This window comes from Heliconius melpomene, chromosome 12, assembly GCF_056956725.1.
Source record: "Heliconius melpomene rosina isolate 202511_hmr_F chromosome 12, ASM5695672v1, whole genome shotgun sequence".
Taxonomy (NCBI): Eukaryota; Metazoa; Arthropoda; class Insecta; order Lepidoptera; family Nymphalidae; genus Heliconius; species Heliconius melpomene.
In genome coordinates, this window is record NC_140400.1 from 15,127,040 (window position 1) to 15,154,128 (window position 27,089).

Genomic DNA, 27,089 nt, shown 5'->3' on the forward strand with positions numbered 1-27,089 from the left:
AGGAAAAAAAATACAATTCATAACATTAATTAATAAAAATTCGGCTTAAGACACTCCGCTCTTCACATTCCGCTGAACTTTAGGGGCATTGCATATTGAGTAGCTTAGCTCAACGTCGCGCTTTCCTCGACACAAGAGCTAAGAAATGAAAATATTAAATATTTCATTTCCTCGAGTGGGAATCGAACTCACAACCTGTCACGTTTACAGTCACACGCTTGTGCAACTGCGCCAGGACGCGATTACGCAATGCTTTCAGAATTCACCATAAAATGGAGAACGTAAGTGTCTTAATGAGAACAGAGTGTCTTATCACTAGGCACTCTCTGCCTACCCTACTACGCTTGAAATGAAGTGTGAAGCTGAAAAAAAATGTTTCCCCGTACATTTAGCACTAGCATATTGTGCTATGGATAGAGGACCATAATATTATTGCACCTTATATTCGAAAAAGTCTTTTCGTCGTAGTCGTATGTTTTTAAGAAAAATCTTAATCGTAATTACTTTTTAATTAATTAATGAATATTTCTATTTACACTCGACTACGTGGCTTTGAATACATAATATTGTTTTGTATTGAAACTACCCACTCAGTCGTCTTTCAACCCCCGTAGAGGGTGGACGTTTCAAATAACCTAATAAGTTTGTGAAAAACGTTTATTTGTGAAATTCGTTAAAGTATAATGGGTATGTATTATTTTTTCTATATTTCATTTAATTGTATTTATATGTAATCAGCTTCACACTATATCGCGCACTGGTGTTAAGACATTTCGTCACTCACTTCCCGCCCAATTCTGGAGGCATTGCGTGTAGAGTGGCGGAACTCAACACCGCGATTTGCCTCGACCCCAGAGCGAAGAAATGGAAATATAAATTTAAATAAATATTTCATCTCCTTGAGTGCGAATTAAACCCAAAACCAGTCGATTTTACAATCACACTTTGAGCTTCTGCGCCACGACTGGCCTCAATTGTATTTGTATGTGTGTATATAAATATTTAATAATAACATAAACACGGCGTTGTGTTACACTCAACACATAATGTCTCGGAAATTGGGCGGTGCATGGGGAACGGAGTGTCTTGACACAAGGCCATATGCCCAATACTGCCTAAAGCTGTAAAAATATTAGAATAAAATAAGAGTATTTTTTTATTCTTTAAATAATTTGTCATTTTAAATATTTCTTTATTGATCTTTATACTTTGTTTGTTAATTACATAGTAATAATTAATTTATTGATCAATTATTGTTTTATTTCCTATGATTTTTTTTTGAAAACACTCAAAAACTACAAAGTAACGTAAACTAGTAAAAATATGTAAATACATAATTGTTCTAGTTAATTAAGAAGAACTTAATAAATACTTAAAAGCTCAGTGAGACGAATGCAAGCGTGTGAAGGCGTATTCAAGTATTACACAAGAGGATGTTTACAGAATTCTCTATTTAGAACGTTAGCTACAAAACTTTTCCGAGTTCTCAAGTAATTTCCAATTTGTATTATACTCAAATTTCTATAGAATTATATCATCAAAATTTTAAATACACAGTGACACAGCGTGTGGACGGTAACCAGGACAACTGTGGGTTTGATTCCGGATCGAAGAAATAAACCATATTTTCATTTTTTTGTTTTGTTTATAAGACAAAGCACTACGTTAAGTTCCACAAAATACTCCATTAAATACTGAATGCACAGTCGGTAACATATCCACGTAATTCCACCTGAAAGCCGCGTCCAGTATCAGCATAGTGTGCCTTAATATTTTAAGCCACTGTCACTATCGCAATCATCTATAAAGCAAGGCCAAATTGGCTTCGAAGAAACTAGGTATCACCAGCAGAGCGAAAAAAACCTCACGCCATCGTTAGGCCAGGTTCGGCCTCATATGGAGTAATGTTCGTGGTGCACCCCAGTATCAGCTTGAACAATTTACTCGCATACAACGTAGAGTCGTTAAAATCATTATTGTCGATACAACCTGAGTACGCGTACTTAAAAGTGCGTCTACCTCCATCCTAAAAGCCGGCAACGCACCTGTAGCTCCTCTGGTAGGTATTACACGGAGTCGTGAGCGGCGGTGGTCACTTACCACCAGGCGGCCCGTAGGCTCGTTTGCCTATAGGCCTGCCTAATGCCCTAATGCCTTCTCCATAGAAAAGAATGAAGTATTGTCTTAAAAATTAGGCAGAAAATGACGGAATTGGATAATAAATAAGATAAATATATTTTAGAAAATATTATGTAAAAATTTAAACGTAGCGGGAAAACGAACTATTCGTTGAGGACGTATAGGCTTAGTTAGTCAGAGCGCTTGGACGTATCGAAGAGGCGCAGGATTGAATCTCGCGACGTAATTTTTTTTATATGTTTTCTAAAAAATATTTTGTACAACACTTTAAAAAAAATAAAATAATATATAGGATAAGTTTGAAATAGCATCAACCTAAAATAAATAAAAGTTACAGCCCAACTTTAGCATATTGCTAACATATTGAAATTCCATATAAAATTTCAAATACACGGGAAATGTAAGAACAGATAAATATTCACGATTAAATTGCATTTTTTAATAACATGGTGATATTATATTTTGTTTTAATTTTATGCAATACAAGCTTTTACCTACTGCTTCGCTCGCTTTACTGTCCTTAAATTACTATTAGTGATCATTAAAAAAGGGAGTGATATTAGATAAAACAAAATATCTTACGTACGGTCTTCTGTAGAAGAAACACAGTGGCCAGTTGAGACCTTCATAGCATAGGAGCATAAGCGTGCAATTGTAAAGACGGCGATTGTGGGTTCTATTTCCACTTGGGGGAATAAAATATTCAATATTTTCATTTTCTCAGCGCGGCGTTGGGCCCCACCACCCAACACGTAATTCCTCGAGAATTTAGCGAAAAGTAGGGGACCCTGTTTTAATACGTCTCCTATATTATACATACACAACCTGGCACATGTTACATAAGGCACTTAGCAACGTTAGCTGTGCATCAGATCAGAGCTAACGTTGGAATTTTGAATAAAACATTTTGATAACTTAAATGCAATTTTGGTAGGTGGCCAAAACGGGAAAATTACTTTGTGATAGAAGACCCTGGATACATTTATGTATATATGTACATATTTCTTTACTAATTATTTTATTTATTAATGATATTGTTAGTGATTAGAATTCATATTCATATTTTTTTTCTCAGCTTCACGCTGTACCCCGCACACATCAGGGCAGGCAGAGGGAACCTAGTGTTAAGACACTCCGTTCCCCACTTTCCACCGAGTTTCTAGGTTGCAACACCGCGATTTTTACCTTGTTGGCAAAACGAAGAAATGAAAATATTAATAAATAATAATTAATTCCCCTTAGTAGAATTGAACCTGCATCCTGTCGCGTCTTTGATGTTAAGATTTTAATTAAGTCCATATCTCTCTTCTATCTTATTGTAAAACGACTGTGAGTCAGATACAAGCGCCCGAGGATTGTACCGAAATACATAGACTTAAGAGTGTTTGAATGAGATACTTTATTAACATTGCTTTTGTTATGTTCGTCCATTATTTTTGTTATTCAAGACATTTTTATATATAAGATTTTATTCTAAATAATAAGTTATATTTGTCGCCGTCGTAGTATAGTTGATAGTGATTGAGTATAAACACGATGGTTTCTAGTTCGATCCACACACGGAGGAATATAGTCAATATTTCAATTGTTTTTATTCCTTTGTTCAGATAGACACATCGCGGCGTTTAGTTTCGCCACTTAACAAGTAATATCTCGTAAATCTGAGGTTCTGCCTGCGCACGTTGCTATGCTTACATATGCGGGATATAGCCTGAAGATTAAAAATACTCTATAAATATTCTTACTTCGATAATACATTTTGGAATTCGAGAGCTGTTGCAATGCAGAGTGTTATATAAGGCAATTTTGGTTAGTTCCTGTAGTAGTACATTTAAAAAAATATATTTAGAAATTCCATTTCAAGAGCATGCTATGCTTGCACCTTCTAAAAGACTTTCAACGTCGAATCGACCAAAAACTGAACAGTACGTCCTGGAGGTCGATACGACACGGGTACCTTAAATACCTCAAAAAGCGTATCTACCTCCACCTTAAAGGTGATTCGTTTGCCTTGTCTTTTCCATAAAAAAAATCTTAATATTTTTGTAACTAGCTATTAAAAATTTACGATATATAATTATTTATTTTCTAAATTCCTTAATTGTCCAAGTAGTATTTTAGGTTCCGCGCGACCGCTACCGTTACAAATGGCCGCGCCTGCTTGAAGGTCAACTGTCAATTTAATACTACTTTTTTCTTATTATTTTATTGGTATAGGCAAAGATGACCTAGTGTTGGGATTTTTTAATTCGTTCTTTATATACTTCAGTTATTTTACAACCATTGTCTGGTGCTATCCAAATCTAACGTTATCTATTTAGTTAACTCGGCGACTCTTCTTCTTTTTCGCTGTATCACGTGTATAGCAGGGTATGCAAAGGGAACCTAGTGTTAGGACCCTTTGTTCCCTATTTTCCACCCAATTTTTAAGTGTTGGGTGGCGGAGCTCAACGAAATAAAAATAATTCGATTAATTATTACAAAATTCATATTTTATTATAAAATAATAGTGTCCCGCTTACGGCTTCATCTACTTGGTTTAAACGATTATGGCTGTTTCTTATTTGGGTAAGCGTACAAAATTATTTTTTTAACACCATACAAATCTTTGATATTCAAAACTCCACGCTAATATAAAAATAATAAGAATGTCCTTATATCTTATGAACTACAACAAAAATATATATATATATATATATATTCATATATAAGAATACTAACTTCTAAGCAGCTAACCCATTGCAACCTCAACTATGATTTTATAAACCATTCGAGCAATGATTTTCGTTCATTTCGCTTGCAATTCGCTCCCTTTACCCTATATATTTATAGTAAAACGCATACGTTACTTGAGGATTTCCTCACATTGCTTCTTATACAAGACAAGTCCTTTTATATATATAGATTGATGAAAACAATTTTTAAATAATATGCTGTCGCCGTAGTGAAGCACGGCGTAAGATTATACACGCGATAGTTCTGGGTTCCATTCCCATTAGAAGGAATAAACTGCTACTCACCTTGCAACATCTCAAAAAATGAGTAGAAAGTTGGTAACGGAATATCTTAACACTAGGTTCCTTTGACCTACCCTGGTATACGCATGATACAGTGAGTACTTAAAACACTAAGTTAATTCAATTACATATTTACTGCTCCAATATGGCATCAGCATTTTATAATCAACTTGTATAAAACTTTGTGGTTTTGCTGTTTATATTTCATATTAGCAATTGCGGTTTGAGCAGATTATTTTTGCGGTAGGGTAATTACGATTTACCGTATAACAGGAAAAAAGTAGTGTCAAGACACTTCGTTTTTCATTTCCGTCCGAATTTAAGACAATATCTGTTGAGTGGTGGAACTTAACGCAGCATTTCTACATATACTTTGTTTCTTTTTATATTTTTTTATAATTTCAAATTTGTATAATTATATTCGTTATATGCTTTTTTCTAATTTGAATTTATGAACATTTAAAAATTTGTATTGTTCAAAATCATTCAATAATTTACACTTGTTTACATTGGAGGCTATAGTTTCATATATAATGGATGTGGCAAAGGAAGAGGAGCGTTATGAAAATTACTCTAGTTTTACATTTACATAACAAAATAATGGAATTGTTTGTGAAACCCTTTAGCACAGTAGAAGTGTATCAATTTATAGGTTTATTTATACAAGACGATTGTAGATTCAATTCTTATAAAGTTAAAATTAAAAAAAATCACAAATAAATAGTTATACAGTATATGTCCATATTTATGTTTTTCAACACAGGAAATCTATGGCAGCCTTGCTATGTATTAAATTTTAATTTTATGTAGCGCACAACAGAAACAAAATACTATAATGAAGAGTTAAGTAAATAACACTTCGCTTGTCTCATATTATACAATCCGCCTGTCTATGACGATTGTGGGTTCAATTTCCACTAAAAGGAATATATTACTCTTGTTTCCTCAACCAGACAATGTATCGAAAATTGGCCGGTATGCTGGTAACAGGAGAGTCATAGCACTGAGTTCTCTCTGCCTATCTTAGCAGAGTATATATGGGATACAGCGTGAAGCTAAAAAGGAAAATATACTCTAAAAAATCCTGAAAAGGATGTTTGTACGATATTATTCATAGTTATTTATTCATTCCGCTATAATGTCGCAATGTAAACAAAACAAATAAATAAAGAAAAGAAGATACATTTAATATCTAAAGCTCATTTTTAACCGTTTCTTTTGGTTAAGTAAAAAAAACATAATGTTAAATCTAATATAATAATACTTACGCTGTATCCTGTATCTACATTGCGTATAAGAAGGAACCTGAAAACCTAGTGTTAAGACACTCCGTTCCTTATTTTCCGAATTCTCGATGTATTGCGTATTCAGTGACGGAATACGGATGGAGAAACGACGGACACTTTATGCCCTGACTGGCCTCAATTTAGATGAAAGATAAACCATAATACTTTAGGAAACTGCATTCTAAATTAGCATTTTATGTTTTGACATTTTAACCTACACTACCTACCATTAAAACTATTATCGAACGTGAACAAAGTTCCAGCAGTAGAAGCACACGTGTATTAAATTATTCAAACAATGTGAAAATCTGAACTGAAACTTGCTTTAATACCTACTGCATTGTGATTGAAATGTTGACATTATATTTTGAAAATTAATTTATATTTTACCTGTATATAATTACACAAAAATTCGGCGAAAAGTGGGGAACGGTGTATCTTAACACTAGGTTCTCTCTGCCTGTGTGAAGCTGATTTAATTTTAATTTTTAATTTATTTTTATTTAAGTTGGTCATTATGACGTTGTTGGCACCAGTTTGAGGGTAAGCTATAGCTTCGGTTATTGGTTCGATCCCGACGCGAGGGAAGAATAATTTTTTTAGTCCTACTCTGGGAAGCTAAAGCATGGCCATAACATTCACCACTGAAGAACTTACTGTCTTTTCATGCATAAAGCGTCGACACAGTCTTCAGTTCTTTAACCCATTTACAATTGAATGAGGAATAAAAAGAAAAAAATAAGCATCACGTTTTTTCTGATGTAGCAGGCTGATCAGGATGAAGCAGGCAAATCTTAACGCAGCGCCTTGTATTATCAGAATGGAAATTTGATGACAATTTAAATCTTTAATAACGAATATTTTGATTTTTTTAATTTTATAATTTTTTATGATATACCTATATTCTGTCCCCAGCAACGTCAAACCAATTCAAGCCAGATGACAACACAAATTGCTTTAAAGTTCGCCGTTGGTGCCGCAGCAGAAACTGCCAGTTGTGGAGGCTTCTCCTGCTGCCTTTCATACCAATATTGGCTTTGATACTCCAAACCACATTCTCATTGAAGAATAGCCTCACTAATGGCATGGAAGTAGCTGATGTTGAGGAACAGGTAATTTACTCACTCATTGTTGAAAATTTATAGGCAACGTATTTTAATACGTAACTTACTTTTAAGTAGATTTTTTGTGAAAATAAATTAAAAGAAAAAATCTTAAACTTTATAAAAACTATTATACAAGATGAATATAGAACAAAATATAGCAGAAATAGATAACTTGACTCAAAACAGTATATTTTTCATAACGCAACTACAGTAGTCACTTGTGAAATTGAGCTTTTGTATATTTCTCTAGAACCTTATCGTAATGCTCATTCGCTCCATTGCGTCGTAAACAGAATAGAAATGTAAATCAGTCTATTTTTAGATATAGTTTTGTTATTTAATATACATCATTATTTATTTATACGAGACCAGTCGTAGCACTTGGTGTGCGACAGTAAGCACACACGTAGTGGATTCGATTCCCACTCAAGGAAGTGAAATACTCAATAATCTCGTTTGGTACTTCTCGTCTCGTCTCGTTTGGTACGTATCGTTTGGTATTTAACGAGGTAAAGTGCGGCGTTGATTTCAGTCTCTCAACACGCAAGGCCTCCAGAATTCGGCGCACCATTGGAAATGGCTCTTAATTGTAACGGAGTGTATTTACACTAGCTTTGCCTGGATAAAACGTGAAGTATTCATTCACTAATTAATTGGTGGTTTTTTAACAAACACTAGTTGACATCCGAGTGGACGAAAATACAAAAAGAAATCGTTTATCTAATCTAAATATTTAAATAATTATTTAATTATATTATTATAGTTATTTTTGTCGTTTCTGAAGATATTTTCAACTTTAAATGTAATACAAATATTTAGATATAATTATCTTGAATAAAGTAAAAGCAATTTAAAAATATATATTTTTCCAGTGTCGCCGTTAGAAATAAAACTGTAATCATTTGGTGTTAACTCCCGTAGCCAAAGCGACAACGACGGGACGTGATACAGTGAAATTAAATAATAGACTGTAATTTTAGTATATGGAAATTATTATTTTTATCTTAAAAATTCCAGTATTTACTTGACTCGATAGTGATGTAAGAAAACGCAAAAGCTATTAATAATAAAAAATGAACGAAAACGATCTCTTATCTACTGTGTGAGTACAGTACAGATTTATTTGTATATCAATCAGTCCCTCAACCAATATATCTTAAAAATTATTAAAAAAATTATATACTCTCACGATTTTTGTAGTATTTTTATAATTTGTAGTCTGGGGAATATATTTATTTATAACATGAAATTCAATGCGGTAAATTCAAATAATGTGTGAAGTCTGGGCGTACACTGCTCTGTGGTCTCCAATATGAACTCCTCGCCACTTAAATAAATAAAGTAGACTATCTGATGTTTATAACAAAATAGTAGAGAGAATTTCTCATATAAACGTACACAATAGTTTTTTTATAATTCTTTATACTTGTGTAATTTTTTTCATTATACAATAATTTATGATTGGGTGTGATTGCATTTGATAATAATTGTGATAGGTTTCATTAGCGATTTCATCAGAAGTATTTAATTATTTTTAAAAATTTAAATTTATGACATCAAGTTATTTAATTTACTTGGTTTACACACAAGTATTCCTTTTTTCCACTTCCAGAGTATTTTGAAGTATTATAATATTGTATCCTAGGGAAAGAGAAATATCCCTTAGTTCAAAAAGTCTAAAAGAGCTGACTTTATACATATTGTTCCAGGTCAGTCGAGCCACAGAACTAGGGAAGTTGGTCACTAGATTGCAGCAGGAACGATCCGAAGTAGCTTTCTTCATCTTCACCAATGGAAGCACTCTTAGGTATGGGAAAACATAATTAAACTGACGGTTATAGATTAGATTTTTGTGAATCGGGTTTTGTTTTGCATAAATGAGCACTAAGATATTAAATTTCAGAAAACCCAATCCATAGAAAGTAATAAAAAAAAGGTTTCACGCAGCATCCTGCAAACAGCAGGGTAAGCAGAGGGAACTTAGTGTTAAGACACTCCATCCTTCATTTTCCGCCGAATCTGTAGGCATTGACATGACAAACACATATCGAAGAATTATATATGTACAAGATATAACGATAGGATAAAATATCGTTACTTACTAAGATTACTTTCCCGTCGCTAAGCTATGTTTCACAAATGTAGGACACCGTTCAGTTTCTGTTATTACATTTTCAATTCATTTCTACAGTATATATTTTTTTGTTATACTCTCGCAGCTTACTCATGTTTCTAGAAAAAACATAGTGTTAAATTATTTTATTATGTTTGAATATTTCCAATGTCTATGAAAATTAAAAACCGTGGCAAATGGAAAATATGTTAAAATCCGTTCATCCAAATGTTCCTTCTGCTGCCCACTTCTATCTTTATCTAAAAAGTAATTATTAATACAAAAGTATAATAATATAATATGTTTTGTTTAGATCATTTCTAATACAACGCTTCACCGGCACAGATAGTGCTATAGAGCAAATGGGAGATTTACCACCTCTCGTGTTCAAGAACCGGCCCGATCCAGTCAACAGGGAAGCTTTCCTTGAAGAACTTTCTGACCTCAGGTAAGCATAGTATAATAAAGCGTTGTTTCTTTTTAAATGTTTACAAAAACATGAAGGAGATTGATAAAAATTTGGACGTAGCGGAACGAAGCCGTATTTACGTTTATATTTCCATTTCTTCGATCTGGTATCGAGGTAAAGCGCGGCGTTGAGTTCTGCCACTAAACACCACGCCTCCAGAATTCGGTAGAAAGTGGGGAACGGAGTGTCTTAACACTAGGTTGTCTCTGCCTACCCTCCTGAGTGCGGGATACAGCGTGAAGTTAATTAATTTATTTTTTTAAATATTATGTATCTAAAAGTAAAACTTCATTAATATGTAAATGGTTTTATATCAAAACGTCATCTAGTTTGATATTTGAATATGTAGATAAGAAATTGCTGATTAAATTGATGCTTCACTTGACTAATAAAAAATCTGGCTAAATACGAATCTCGCCTAACGAGAGTTCCGTACTAATTTACTTTTTTTTACGGGTATATGCACTCATTTTGTATGAAATAAACTATATTATTGTATGAATTTGTCTAGATTTTCATTTAGAAATAAATTTCCATTTTTCCTTTGTTTGTAGTGTATATTCTAAATTTACGCTAAATTTAATAATTATACATCCATGAGAAGTATTTTTAATTACGCGGCGATTTCATACAATGTGCCGCAAATCGACACATAAACGCTCGTATCTTTTAATTGTGTTGACTTAAAAGCTTATTTTCTTGTGCGCGCCAAGGGATTACAAATGTGGATATTTGATATTAATTTCAGCTTCAGATTTTTACGCAATCTAGATAAAAGTAATCTTGACAGACGGACAAACAGATGAATAAAAATAGCTACAGACAGACGGAGAGCAAAGCGATCAACACGCAAACAGCAGGGTTGTGAAGAACCTAGTGTTAAGACACTCCGTTTCCCAGTCTCCGCCATAAAAAAAAAATAAAAAAATGTAGAAAAATTTATTAAATTCAGGGATAAAATAAGAATCCTACCAATTACGCTTAAATACGACCATCAATCTTTAAACAGTGTTTTCGACCTACGCGTGTTAATACTAAAAAACCCAATCAAAAACATTTATTTAAATCGAAGGACTGATCTAAGCGCTATAATTCTCCATCGTGCCGAGTAAACAAACCGTAGTGATGTAATTAATCTTGATATAGTGCGAATGTTGTCCCCTCACTAATCTATACAAGGTGCCAGGATAAAATGCAGGAAAGTTTTCAAGTTTTCTTCTATATAAAAAGGTAGCTCTACCTTCTACATCTACATAAAATTTTTAATTATTTATTTTCTTTTTTTTCCTGATACTTTCAAATTGACTATTTGTAGCTATAATGGTTATTATTTTAATAAAATTTAGTTTTTAAGTTTTTTTTCAATAAACTCGCGGCACAACGTCTGACTGCAAGCTCGACAGTTGTGTTCCTATAAAAATACAGTAAAACAAGTTCCAACAACAAATATAAAATTGAACTTAAAACCACTTAAAATGTATATTGATATAAAGGTAAAATTTAAAATTACTTTTTAATCTGTACTTTCTGCGATCTATCTTATTTTACAAAGCTTCAGCAACATCTATCCATCAATGTCACCTGTCATAAAACTTTCAAGTTTAAAATTGTCTTGTTTTTAAATGAATTACGTTATAATGCAATTTGATCAATGTCAATAAATAGCCGCGGCGTTTAGTTCCGGAACTTAACAAACAATGTCCCGAATTAATTCATTTGATCATTTGTAATAAATAACTGCAGCGTTGAGTTCCGAACCTTAACTCTACTATAACAAGTGGAGCTGAAGAATTTAATAAATAATAATTATGAAATTTTACACAGACAATTTTCCTGGATTTCTATGAGCTTGGTTGAACTTGCTAGTTTCAAAAATTATTCTTAACGAATTTAAAGTCTTTTTGTGTTGGATAATCGTTTATATATGTAACAGGTGTCATACTCAATTAAATTCCTTTCGATCATGTGGGCAGTTATATGTCAGGCCTACTAAGAATACTCTTAGTTTTTAATATGTATACACATATTAAAAACGGATGTTTGTTCCACTATCACAGAAAAACTACTGAACAGATTTGGATGAAACTACAGTTATCTAGCTTATACATCAGAGTAACACATATTAGAATAATTTATGTGAAAAAAATTATATTTTGGCTATAGTATATCGAACAATAAATAAAGTACAAATAATTATTAAATAGAAAAAAATATTATATACAATAATGTAATTCCTCGTTTTGAATGGAGTAAGTGATGTACTCGCGAGGGAGCGGCCGTCATTAGACATTTAATAGTATTACAACCGGTTAATGGTCCTACTAACTTGTATGATTAGTTTGATGGAGTGTTTTCATCAACTGTGTCAACTTAATATGCCTAAACGACATAGTTTGAAAGCTTCGAATGTATAATTTTCCACTGGAAAAACCTAGAGACATGGTAACTATTTTTTCTTAAGAATTTCGAGACATTGAGTTTACAAATTTAAATTGAAAATATCCTTTATTTATATAGACTTTCACAAGTAAAATACTTTTAAATTGTCGAATGAATATAAAGCTTCCATTGCCTCGGAAGGTAATTCTGCTAAGGAGGGCCGGCAAGATACTCGACAACTCCTCTTTTCTATATAAAAGTTCCAATTTTAGTTTAAATAGTTATTCATCCTTTATTTTCATACTTTTCCATATCTTCAGTATTGAAATTGATTATTAAATTGAAGATTTATATTGTTGCTTACATTTGTGATACTGATCAAATATTAGTCAAGCGAATCGTTTTCCTGTTCGTAGGAAAAGAAAACAGAAAAAAATAGATTGTATATTTTTTTCTCTTATTTCTTTAAAACTTACATAAAGCTTTAAATTGCTATACTCACACGATGGTTGTAGGTTTCATCACTTTTGAAAATATATAATATTTGAATTTCATCTAAAAACGCCAACAATAACAATAACTTGTTTAAAACGTATGGCTTCATTAGCTAGAGACCTCTCTGGGTAGTATCCAAGAGGCGATATAGAGTCCCGCAACGTTGAATATATTATTATGTGTATGTCTTGCTAAAAGGGTTTTCTTAGCTTCACAGCGTATGCAAAGGGAACCCAGTGTTAAGACACTCCGGGTCCGTGTAACCTTCTTAGTAATATATAAAATTTCTCCGCTTTATTATCTCAGTGATGCTAGAGTAGTGAAATTATATCCTGCTACGTTCAAATCTTTTATGGAACTTCAACTCATCCAATGAAGTTTGACTCATTCAAGTACTATTAATAAATATTATTATAAGGTAAATGGTCATTATTGTTTATTTCTATTTTTATATATGTTTATAGCTATTTTAACCTATAATTGATGACATGGATGCGTCTTTAATACACAGAAATTATATTACGTAAACTTATACGTAGAATGTAGAGTCAGTTCTCTCTTTCACAGTAGAGCAAGGAGTCATGCGCTACTATGAATTATGATCTAGTAAAACGGTTTATATTTTCTTTTTTAATATTCCTTTAATTTAGGATTAATATAATTGTATGTACTAAAACAATTTTTATGTAATTTTTACGTTAAACATGAAATAAATTCTTTTTTACAAGGTTTATAACCTATCAACTGACAAAATATTATAATTTAGTGGTTTTTATTTAACATTTTTTTAGCTTCGCGTTGGCTTCTGGATCTGGAAATCTATTATTAAGAGACTTCATTTCCCATTTTCCTCCGAATTCTGGAGCCATTGTGAAACTAATTAAAAATGTTAATTGCGGAATTTATTAATAACGTTTTTCCTTCCCTTTTAAGTGCCCGGTTAGGGATGAAAGTATGGAAAAATTTCAACAAGATGACTTCTGATTTTTACGGTTCCGTACCCAAAGGGTTAAACAGGAACCTATCACTAAGACTCCGCTGTCCGTCCGTCCGTCCGTCCGTGTATCTCATGAACCGTGTTATATAGACAGTTGAAATTTACACAGATTATTTATTTCTGTTGCCACTGAAGAACAAATACTAAAACAACAGAATAAAATGAACATCAACTATTCCTTGGAGCAAATAAAAAATAGTTTTTAAAGTCGTTGCATTCAGAATACATGAGCATTTCTGCATTGTTTTTACTCTATTTCGAATGACTACAATTTTTAAAACTACTATTATAAAATTTGACAAGAAGTAAAAAAATATATATTACAAATAAACAAAAAACACGACAATTTACAAGTAAAACAAACAATAATAAATTTAAAGATGTCAACTTTGTAGGTCATATTACCGTTGATCTAAATTAATGACGAAATTGGTACGCAACCCTCAGTGGATGAAACCGGTTTGCACTTAATAGGGTTTTTTTAATAAAATACACTTCGCCACCCTGCATTCAAAGCATGAATACAAAAATAACTATTTACGTATTTCCCAGCTTTTAATAAGCAAATAAAAATAGGCATGTTTAATATCATCAAAAACCACAAAAACACCTTAACCGCGATGATTCGATAATTTCCTAAAATATATGCATTACGGCGTGATGTACTTACCAAACTATAAATTGTTAAAATTGAGGCTTGCTTATTCACGAGTCAAAAGTTAAAGTATAAAAAAACTGTATTTTTTTATTCTGTTACGCCATAATAATATCCCTAATAGTCATTGAGATTACTAATTCATTTTTCTAGTTAAGTTTATAAAGCATATTGCTTTGAGACTCTCTCTCTCTCTCTCTTTCCCTCTTTTTTTTGTTCACTACCCCAACAAGAAAAACAGCGAGTTGAGTTACATCACTCCGACACGCACGCTATACGGGAAATCGTCTCGAATGTGACTGTAAACGCAACGATTGTGGGTTTGATTCACACTTAGGGAATTATATATTTAATATTTTGATTTCTTCGCTTAGATAGCCAGACAATGCGCGGCGTTAAATTCCGCCACTCGACATGCATTATCTCGAAAATTTGGCAGCTAACATTGCTTGTTAACTATTATGTGAAGGCATTTTGAGGCCGTCGGGGCTCAGCGGCACAGGATTGTGACTGTAACACGACGATTTTGGGTTTGATTCCCACTCGAGGAAGTGAAATATTTATTTACGTTTATATTTCCATTTCTTCGCTCTGGTGTCGAGGCAAAGCGTAGTATTGAGTTCTGCCACTCAACACGCAATGCTTCCAAAACTCGGCAGAAAATGGAGAACGGAGTGTCTTAACACTAGGTTCCCTCTGCCTACCCTGCTGTGTGCGGGATACAGCGTGAAGCTGATTTGATTCATTTTGTAATGTAGTTCCATCTATCTATATTTTTTTGTACTACATAGTTACATGAAATCAACATCGATAATGCAACGATGAGTTCCAGATTATTGGAAAGTTGAGTGTGTGAGTATAGGTGCTTGAGTATAGGTGGCCACGATATACGCTATCACCGTTGCGTTGTGAATTTGGATAAACAAATAGTTTTGTATAATAATAATGTTGATAATCATTTTAACTGGATGCCTCCATTCCTTTACGGACGAATTTTTATATTATGTTTCCTTTGCCTATCCTGTTATGTAGGTACGTTATGAAAAAACAAATGAAATTATTAAATATTTTTCGAAATTGATAAGAAAATTTTTGACAAATTCTTAAACTATTTGTATTATCAAATATCATACAAATATTTTATTATAGAAAAGGCAAAAAAAAAATAAGTTATTTGAATCAAATTCTAAGTAACACCTTACCGTTAATAATATCATTCATATACATCACATTATCATCATTTTCACTGCACTTGCAAACTTTACTCAGAATTTAACTTTTTTGTCATATAGCCATGTACTGTGATGACAAATTTGCTTTGTCATATTTGTGTGGGTTATAAAATTTAAAAAAATAACTCAAAGTTATCCTTAATGATGCATATAGAATTTAAAGTATACTTTTTAGATGATGATGTAGATTCAGTTAGGTGTAATATTCTTAGATTTTTACCTAAGTAATAAAAAGAGAACAAATTGTCGTAGCACTAGATTTTTTTGGAAATTTTCCATGTTATGTGAAATAAGCCATTCTAAAAACTTAACATAATTTAAGTGCAAATTGAAACTAGTAAAAAAAATGTAAGAGTGGGATTTGAACTCCATATCATCGTGTCCATTTACGTACTACACCGGCGCGCGGCGCCACGATAGCGGCGTATAGGTATTTGCGGTTTCAGTGTCAATATTTTATATGAACAATTGCGGTTTAGCCCAATTACTTCTCCACTGCGTAACTCTCGATATCCTTAAAAGGGGTGGAAAGTAAGAAAATGAACCATATTTTCCATTACATCAGCTGCAGTTTGCTACTATAAACGCGACAGGCTATGAATGCATTTCCCATGCGAGGAAATTAAATATTTCATATTTTCAGTTCGTCGCTCTGGTGTGGAGGTGAAACAATAGAGAACGACTGAGTTCCTCGCAACACGCAATGCTCCCAAAAATCAGCGGAAAATAGAGAACGGAGTGTCCTAACACTATGTTCTCTGCCTACCCTGCCGTGTGGGGTATTCAGCGTGAAGCTGATTTTTTTTTAAATAGTAGTATAGAGTAAATATCTGGATCAAATTCTTAAATCGTCTTCGTCGTCATCATGTAAAGTAGTTACACCTCGACGTATGAGTAATTCTAATCGAATTATTAGTGCTTCAATCTTAACCCTAAATATATTAAAAAAATAACCAGCTTCCAGTAAAGTAGGATGGGAAGCATTTAAAAAAGCTTATTTTGTCTTATTATTATCTTTATTTTAAAATATATCATGATATGATAAGATTAAAGTTATCATCATGTCAGCATGAGTCAGCGTCTCATCTTGTATTCGATAGTTGTCGGTTGAAGAGAAAGTACAGCGTTAAGCTCCGCCTTTGAACACTAAATAGTCAGTCAATTTTATTTGAAATTTTCAAGTTTGAAACAAGTTAAAAAAACTAAATCTGGGATTTGAACTCAGAACCATCTATCGTATTTATGTATATAAGTATTATAACAGCGACAATAGAGACAATATTTTTTTACCTGCTCGTATATTTGCGGTTTGGATGTCAATATTTTATATGAATAATTGTGGTTTAGCCCAATTATTTCTAAGGTAACCGAGGTCCACGTGATATCCTTATAAGGGGCGAGAAGTGACAAAATGGTTGATGCATCACATATTCTCTTACATCCGATGCGTTGTACTTAAAAATATTTCCGTTTAGCATTGACAAAACAGTTTTAAATATAGTATAGACAACCATCAAGTTAGATAAAAAAAAGTAAAACGTTTTGTCATACATATCCTTTTTTCTTTTTAATTTACATTATGTTTATAAAGAAATTAGTGAATAAAAGACTAAATAACAAGGCTCAGTTAAGTTACGCCTCCTAAAAGAAATAAAATATTTAACAATTACATTTTCTTGTTCTGGTAACAAGAGGGTGGCATGTCTGGAAAAATCGGCTGTAAATGTGCTAACACTGGATTTCCTCCACCTACCCTGCCAGTAAAAAAAACAGTAATGGATGAGCAAAACTTTACAACTATTATTTAACTAACTCGGATTCGAATCCACAACCTTTGCGTTTGCGTGCTAAGACACTTTCCGGCGTCAAGTTTGCGTCATGCCGTCTTGGATGAGCTCCGTAATTGATTTCCCCTCAGCGAGCGTTTGCTTGTTAATAAACGTCTTATCGCTTCAATAGTTATGACTTAGGACATTTAATCTTTTGAATCATTTTGTAGTGGATTTTTTATTAACTAATTCACTTTATTTCTAAACTGATGGTTGGAAGTTCAACTCCCGGGTTATACAAAAAATATTTTAAGGTCAACGACAACTGACATTGTACTGCACGCAAATTTGATAGTAATAGGACAAACATTGTGGCATTATAGGAAATTTTATTATGGGTTATCATAAAAATAGAACGTAGCTTCTCGCTTTTTTCCTCATAACAGAGTAGGAAGAAGGAACCTAGTGCTAAGTTACCCCGTTCTCCACTTTCTGCCCAATTCTCGTCACATTGACAGTTCCCAACTCCCACTGCGCCACGACGACTTCGTTATTATATGTGTATTTTCTATATTTTTTTTTTCAGAGCAAAAATCAGTCCCGGAACCTCTATGACCGAGGTAGTTGAATGGTATACTAACGCCAACGCAGCCTTACTTACACACCTGACAAAAGAAATAAAGGATACTGACAGTAGCACCATATGGAGGTAAGATAACAGTATGTTTATCTTATTTTTAAAGAAGTTTTTTGAAACTTCGCGATATATCCCGCACACAGCAGGGTAGGCAAAAGGTTACGTAATGTCTCGAAAATGGGGCGGAATGTGATGAACGTAGTGTCTTATCACTAGATTACCTCTGCCTGCTACATTTGGGATACACCAAGCTGAACCTGAAGCTAAAAACGGGAAAATTACTTTGGAAATAAAACGAATCACAGGTACATTTTAGGCCATCAATATTGACTATAAAAAGTACACGAGTACATTTCATTACTTTTATGAATCATAAAAATTTGATATAAAGCGTAATGATAACTCATATATACATACATACTAATGACATGGATTTTTTTTAATTAGTTTTTTTATACAAATATTTTTATCTATGATCTTTTTTTACTTTGTTTTTATTTCGCGAAATAATAAATGCCATGTTGTGAGTATGGAATATTCATAAATTAAATAGTCTAGGTCTAGGTCTAGACGTCTAGTCTATATATAATACGATATGTTTAGTAGCAGTCCAAGGTTCAAGCAACCATCAGCTCGGTGGTACCGTAATATTGTATTGTCATCTAATACATACAATTTCTAAGTTTCATGACGATCAACAATTAGAAGTGCGCATATTTCAGAAACTTAGATTTTATGACATTCTTACTTCGCTACTTACAACTTACACCATTACACTCACCAAGGAACTTTCTAGCCAAATTTCAGCGTACTCCGACTTATGTAATGCTTTTACCCTTATTTGGGGAAAGGAGTGTCTTATCACTAAGTTCCCTCTACCCACCCTGATGTCTGCAGAATACGTGATCGGCGTGAAGCTGACTTTTTTAAACATTAATTTTATGAAATCTAGCGTAGACTTAAAACGAAGAAAATATCGATATACGCAATAAATTATACATTAAGTTACTCAGAAGTTCTATCAAAATGCGATTAATGTGAAAAGACTATTTCCAGTCAACTTCATAAATAGGTCATAATACATAGACATACTATATACCTAGTAGTCTAGAATTAATCTTAAGATATCGAGTTGTGCACAGATAACGTCACGCGTAGGTACTTACTTGTTAGTAAGCGATAATGGCTATGAGTTAATTATTTATAATTATAATAATATATGACATAACCTATATAATATAAATTCTTTGTCTAAAGAGACCGTCGTGGCGCAGTGGGGCAACGTCTGCCTGAACTATACCGATGGTTGTGGGTTCGATCATCATTTGAGAAAATATTGGTTTTCTATTTCGCCGCTTTGGTAGACAGAGCGCAGCGTTCCTTCATTTACTACAAGATATCTCGAAAATTGGATGGAAAGTAGGGAATCGAGTGTTTTCTGGCTACCCTGACATGGGAGAAAAGAGTCGACGATTGACGTAAGAATCATCAAAATCAGTCAATTCGTTTGGTCTCTACATGATTCGTATGTATGTATGTTTGCGTTGCGCAATTGGGTAAAAAGCTAAGAATCATAATTTCTTTAAAAAAAGCAAGAGAAGAGTAAATAAATAATATTGAGATAATATGTTAAGCACGTGGAACCTAGTGATAAGCCACTCCGTTCTCCCTGTCCTATGGTCTCAGAGACATTACGTGCTAGGTGGCGGAACAGGACGCCGCGTCTTGTTTTAGTTTTCTTCTAACAACGCATAGAGTACTAATTAGAATAGTAACCGAGTAACTTTGATATACCAAACTATGATTAATTTTACATTAATTATAATACAATCTAAAATTAATGGAAACATAATTACTGTTTAATTTAATGAACTGATATTATATTCATTCATAATATATTTATATACACATACAGTATAATAAACACATCATTGCTGATGAAAGGGATAGAATAGGAAGACGTTTGACTGGAAATAAAGGGTTGTAGGTTCGATTCCCACACGGAGGACTTTCTAGTCCTTTCCCTGATATGAAATTATTTTTATTAAATTTTATAAAAAATATTTTCATTTCCCCTATCAGATATAATGTGGCATTCGTTTCGGGGACCACATATTGTTTAAATATAAAGCAGAAAGTGGAAACGGAGTATCTTAACACTAAGTCATGGCCACTCTCTGTCTACCCTTCAGTACTTGGGAGGAGAAATATTTCATTTCCCTATTACGAATCGAACTCACAACCATCACGTTTACACACGCTAGCATGTGACGGCAAACATATAATAATATAAAATGTAATATTACTATAATAATATAAAATGAATGATTAGAGGAAAATAGTTATTATTCAATTAAACGTCATGCATTATGTACGTATTAAAATGCAGACAATAATAATATATACCTATAATACATACAAATAATATAAATATAAAAAAAAATCTTGTTAACATAACAAGCGTATAAGAATCTAAACGTAGCTCGATGACAACGTATAGCTTAGTGATCAGAGCGTTAAGACGGTTTCCAAGTGGCGCGGGTTCAAATCCTGCTACATTTAATTTTTATACGTGTCTAGAAAAAGTAATTTCAAAGTAATTTGGCAAAGTAACGAAAATGGGTCTTTGGAATGGAGCCTCCTACATTTAGTGACAATTTATTACGTAATAAATTTTATTGACGCGTTTTATGTCACTCATTAAGATGCTGAAATACACAGGTGCTATAAATGGTAATTTTATTTCTAATAATATCTTACAAAAATCGAAGAAAGCTATGATATTTTTATTCCCGCATATAGCAGGATGAACCGGTCAATAAACCCCCCAAGGAAGAATTAAATCCAAGTTATATATCATAAAGTAAAAAATATTGATCAATTTTGTATTAATATTAGGACACGGAGTGATTTATCACTAGGCATCTTTTGTTCATCTCTTTCTCTATTCGTCTTATATAAAGATATTTCGTGTATATAGGCACAACCAGACGCCTAACCGTGCTTTGAGCTCTCACCAAAGTATTGAAATATATTTATTTATTACTGAACTGAGAACAGAACCCACAACCACAGCGTGTTTCTTTCTTATCTCAGAAACCATTGAAATATATGAGGACAAATAGATAAGTCCAATCATCCTATTATCACATTACATAATGAACACATACATACAGCTCATTGTTTGTAAACACGGCGATTGGATGGAGTGAATTCTATTCCCACTCGAGGGATTACATTAATTTCATTCCATCGCTCTAGTTTCTAGTAAGAAAACAATACATATATAATCGCGAAAACGAAGTGTCTTAACACTCCGCCCTGCTATTCGTGGGATAAATCTATTACTTGAATTTAAATATGATTCTGATATGGAAATACTTATAGTGACGTTACGGTGTAGATGGTATATCCGTAATTTGCATATATATGAATAGATATTCTGTGAGGTTTTTCTAAATGTTTTTGAGTACGTTGGCTCAAGGATAATTATAATTATATGACACTATTACATTTTAGTGATGTAATTGTATAGTGTTACGTGTTAAACACTCGTAATTCCAATGACACTGCATATAAATATTTATTAATATTCCTTTTTACTTGGTACTTATATCTCATATTATTATGGAATTCTCTGTACGCACACAGCAGGACAGGCAAAGAGAACCTAGTGCTAAGACTCTCCGTTTTTCAGTTTTCGCTCAATTTTTGAAATATCTCGTGTTGAGTGTTGCGCACAAGAAAATGTAAATAATTTATCCCCCGAAAGTAAATCGAACCCGCAACTGTCGCGGTAACGATCAAATTTGGTATTATTATTTTTTAGATATTAATCATTTGTTAATTAGATGCGTGGTTCTTCGGTCGGAGTAACCTCATAGATCATAGGTTTTTTTAGCTCCATACATTTTCCTTATATGTGTAATAGGGTAGGGCGACATTACCTAGTGTTAAAACCTTAATTACAAGTGCATCAAGAATGCTATAATGCTCCGCATAGTGATATATGCATAGAAAACGTAGTGTTAGGACACTCCATTAATTAAATTTTGTGTTTTAGTTAATTAATATCAATTATGGTGTAATAAAGTATTAAAATAAATAATAAAACAAATATATTATTAATTGAATACATACAGTTATAGTTATTTCTGTTGTTTTTTCTTCATGGGGCTGTTATCCTGCTATATGTGGGATATAGCATGAAGCTATTTTCACTATCATGATATCAAAACCCACTTCGTTTCCACTCAATTACTTAGCTGTTCGAAGACATCGCGTGCGCCATACTAACCTTACTAATACTTGCTTATCGTTTTATTACCTAATGTACTTTATTAATGATAACGATAACAAATATTAATGATAACAAAAAACTTCATTCATAAGGAAATTTCCCATAAAGAGAAAATTCCCATAAAGTGAGGCCAGTCGTGGCGTAGGGGCACAAGCGTGCAACTACAAACCCGACAGGTTGTGGATTCGATTCCCACTTGAAGAAAAGAAATTATATTAAATATCCTCAATCCCTCGCTATGTGTTTGTGTGTCCTCCATTTAGGCAAATCACGGCGTTGAGTTCCACCACTCAACATGCCTCGAAATAATCTAAGTTTTAATTTTAGTACTTGTTTATCTACTTTGTGACAATTAACAATAAAACTTATATTTCATTAATCGATTCGAACTGGTGACCCTTACAATTGAGTTCATAGCAACAAACTTGAATCATGGTAGCGCCTTGTAATTCACATCTACATTTCAATTAACAGATGGTGAGACACACCATTGATTTAATTAAAATATGTTTTACAATTCTTTAGTCACTCAGTCTAGTCTGGAAATTGGGAGTGAATCATAAATTGTACATAAATATAATGATTTGACACTTTAATTGAGTTATATCAAAATCGGTACTGTTCGCGACAACCGACGCGCATCATCGGCTGTGAACTCGTCACAACATGTTAGAGACTGTTTAGTTTGGCAAAAAGTGACGTCATACCACTCTCGTAATTTTGAATGTTATTATTAGTGTCTTTTCTAAATTAATAGTGTTTTTTCCTTTGTAAATAAGTAATTACATTAAATAATAAATATAAATAGATTTGGGTTCCGTTTTAGATAATAATTTTCGACTTTATATCTTATTTGTATAGTTGTACTATGATTTGCCGCATTAATCGCTTTTTATATAATAGTAACTTCCGTATAGTAAATTTTATTATTAATTATTGTTTGTCATAGTTTTCTGTAACAAAATAACAGATTTGTATATTCCTAATGTGTGTAATTAATTTTAGAGAGAATTTTCATTGTAAAAACTCATGTAAAATTCGTCATCGTAACAGCATTTTTCGTAATTTAATAATAGATAATACTTAAATAGTATAATGTTTTATACATAGATAGATAGATATTTTTATGTTCTTTTAATATGTATAAATTGTAAAAACATCCGATTTTTAGTTATTAAAATATAAATGTAAATGTGTGATAATCATAGTAAAAATATTGTTGTAAATAAAGATAAAACGGCTCGGTGGCTCGCGGCTCTCGTTACCGTTTAGCTCCGCGCAACGGAGGTGCGCGTCGGGCGAGACAGAGACAGTCGGCAATCAACGGTGAGCACAACAGGAAGAAGATAGAATCGGAACAAGACACGAATAGAGCCGACAGTCACCGACCGTTATACAGTGATCAACATCTTGTTTCAATATCCTGTTTCAACATCCTGTTTCAGTATCTTGTTTCAATGTATAGCAAGAACGTCTCGCAAGAACGTCTCACAAGAAGGACTCACAAGAACGTCTCACAAGAAGGACTCCCAAGAACGTCTCACAAGAACGACTCACAAGAACGTCTCACAAGAACGACTCACAAGAACGTCTTGGGGTCTCAGCATACTCCGTGTTCCCATGATCTGGAACCTATAGTGTGCAGGGCGTCAGCGGCTCATTCACTTGAGTTCCGTCCGTCCGGTACAACGTGCTGGTCCTTCGAGCCGGATCTGGGGACTCCTCACCGAAGCTGAAGCATCATCCGTCATCGTGCAAGTTATCGCAGTGCTCCGTCGCGCAAGTGCTCCGTCGCGCAGTACTCTATCGCGCAGTGTTTTCCGTCGCGCTCGCAAACGCATTCGCCGTCGCGTTTCGCATCCGTATCGACTGTCGCGCTCGCAACTGCGCTGACGTCACATATCCCGTCACGTCGTGAGTGTTTTGTGCATCCGCCTTCGTGAGTCTTCGTAAGTGCTCCATCGCGTAGTGCTCTCCGTCGCGCCGTGCTCCATCGCGCAGTATATTCCGTATTGACTGTCGCGCTCGCAACTGTGCTGAAGTCGCCTTACTCGCCTGTAGTCTTCGTGAGTGTTCGTGCATCAGCCTCTGACATCCGCCTTCGAGTGTTATCGTGAGTCTTCGTGAGTGTTCGTGCATCAGCCTCTGACATCCGCCTTCGAGTGTTATCGTGAGTGTTCGAGAACCTTCGTGCATCCGCCTTCGAGTATTATCGTACTACATCGCGCAGTGCTCTCCGTCGCGCAGTGTTCTCCGTCACATAGCGCTCTCCGCTGCGCTCTCCGCCGCCTCCGTTGGCGTCCGCATTGACTGTCGTGCTCGCTACTGCGCTGACATCTATCGCGCCGTAAGTCACGTCGTGAGTGTTCGTGCATCCGCCTTCGAGTATTATCGTAAGTCTTCGTGAGTGTTCGTGCATCATCCTCCGACATCCGCCTTCGTGTGTCGTCGTTCGTCTCCGAGAATCTTCGTGCTTCCGCCTTCGTGTGTCGTCGTTCGTCTCCGAGAATCTTCGTGCATCCGCCTTCGAGTATTATCGTTTCGTCTTGGTGAGTTTTACCAATTATCGTAGGTTTTTACTAAGATGCCTATCACAAGATCAAGAGGTCGATCCGAGGGATTGAGATATGAAGCCGACCCTTCATCTAGTCACACAGAGGTGACACACCCGCCTACGAATACACAAGAGGATTCCGAAATAGAAAAGAACTTAATAGTACCAAGTGACGAAAAGGAAGACTCAAGAATTATTTCAATTAACAAGGAGGAACAATTTGAAGGCACACAAATAAAGTCGACAACTTCGAAACGTGCAAACTCGAAGAAGTCTACGAAATCCAGACGTAGAGCAAGAAATGCTCGTGAAGAAATACTTCGCATCAAGCTTGAACTCGCGCAAATAGCTCTGGAAGATGCTGAATCAGATAGTTCAGAATCCCAGGAAGATAATATATCGAAAACCGACTACGTTAGCTCCTGGATTGAAGATAATGCACAAATCGTACAAAAATCACTTACACCATGTGCAGATGTTCCGAGGCAACCACATCCAGTGCCGTCATGCTATAGAATGCCTCAACATCCGAATATCGGCAACAATTCCGAAAATCAACAAGCAATACAGAGAGATTCAACAAAGGAAATAGAGGAGCTAAAAAAGGAAATAGAAAATTTGAAGAAAAGATGCGAAAAAGCCGAAACCGCTCCTACATCGTTGTGTATGAAAACAGAGGTACCTAAACCTACAATGTTACCTCCATCATCGTCATACAATTTTCCCGTCGCGTCCAAAGTCATCATGGATCTTCCTACATATAGTGGAGTGTTAAATGAATGGCTATCATACAGGGCCATATATGAAAACACTAAGGGATACTTCAATGAAGTTGAAAATACAGCCAGAATTCGAAGAAGCCTAACTGGAAAAGCATTGGAAGTCGTCGACACACAACTCATAGCTCATTCAAAACCGGATGCCATCATAGAAGAGCTTGAAATGAATTTCGGTCGTCCAGATGCAATCGCATATAGTGAATATGACAAGCTTCGATCTCTACCTCGTTGTGCTGACAATCCAAAGGAGATACATGCATTCGCCAGTAAGGTAAGAAGCAGTGTCAATCTGTTTCGCGCCCTCGATTTACACAACTTTATCACTGCGCCAGATATAACGAGGGCCCTTCGTGAAAAGCTACCATCGTCGTTATGTACCAGGTGGTACGAGGAACAAGCATCTATATTCAAACCAGACCTGACGCACTTCAGCGAGTTTCTCACCAAACAAGCAGCATGTCGCACACCTTATTCAACAGAGATCCCGCACTCAGAGCCTACTCGTCGTGTGATACATAGAACGCACAATACTACCGAAGAAAGGAAAACTAATAGATTTCATGGAATGGTGAAAAGTACGTGCAAAATTTGTAACAAAGAAGGTCATCACAGTATTAGCTGCAAGAAATTTCAAGATGCCAACTCAGATAAAAGATGGGAACTCGCCAAAGAACACCGACTGTGCTTCAGATGCCTGCGGTTCCGACAATCAGGACATTCCTGTAAACCACAGAAGTGCAATATTAAGGGATGCATCGGTACTCATCATCGATTACTACACTATGATAAAAAGGAGAAATCAGAAATTCGAAATCAACAAGAAGAAAAGGAAACCGTGGCCAACGCATGGGTACCGTCAAAGGCGCATGCTTATCTTAAAATCATACCAGTCAGAGTTCATGGACCGGCGGGAGAAACCTCCGCATACGCTCTATTAGACGACGGATCAACTGTATCTCTCATAGATGAAGCTTTGGCAAAGGAAGTCGGTGCTGAGGGACGGCTGGATCCTTTAAAGATGGAAGCAATCGGGGATATAGTTATTGAAACGCCGGGATCAAGGCGTGTTACCGTGACACTTGCTAATTCACAGAAAAAGAAGATTAGCTTTACAGCTCGTACCGTTCCGCATCTTAATCTTTCCCCGCAAACAATTCGTGAA

General features: G+C 34.5%; 1 protein-coding gene across 1 annotated transcript in view; it reads left to right on the plus strand.

Annotated features, from left to right (window-relative positions):
* Positions 1-608: 608 nt before the first annotated feature.
* Positions 609-27,089, plus strand: part of LOC146534122 (uncharacterized) — a 40,601-nt gene continuing 14,120 nt past the window's right edge. Inside the window, exons 1-5 of the mRNA XM_085194250.1 lie at positions 609-687; positions 7,358-7,554; positions 9,258-9,355; positions 9,975-10,109; positions 18,244-18,366. Of these exons, the coding sequence (XP_085050376.1) occupies positions 684-687; positions 7,358-7,554; positions 9,258-9,355; positions 9,975-10,109; positions 18,244-18,366 (557 nt within the window). The 5' untranslated portion in view covers positions 609-683. The remainder of the gene's footprint in view (positions 688-7,357; positions 7,555-9,257; positions 9,356-9,974; positions 10,110-18,243; positions 18,367-27,089) is intronic.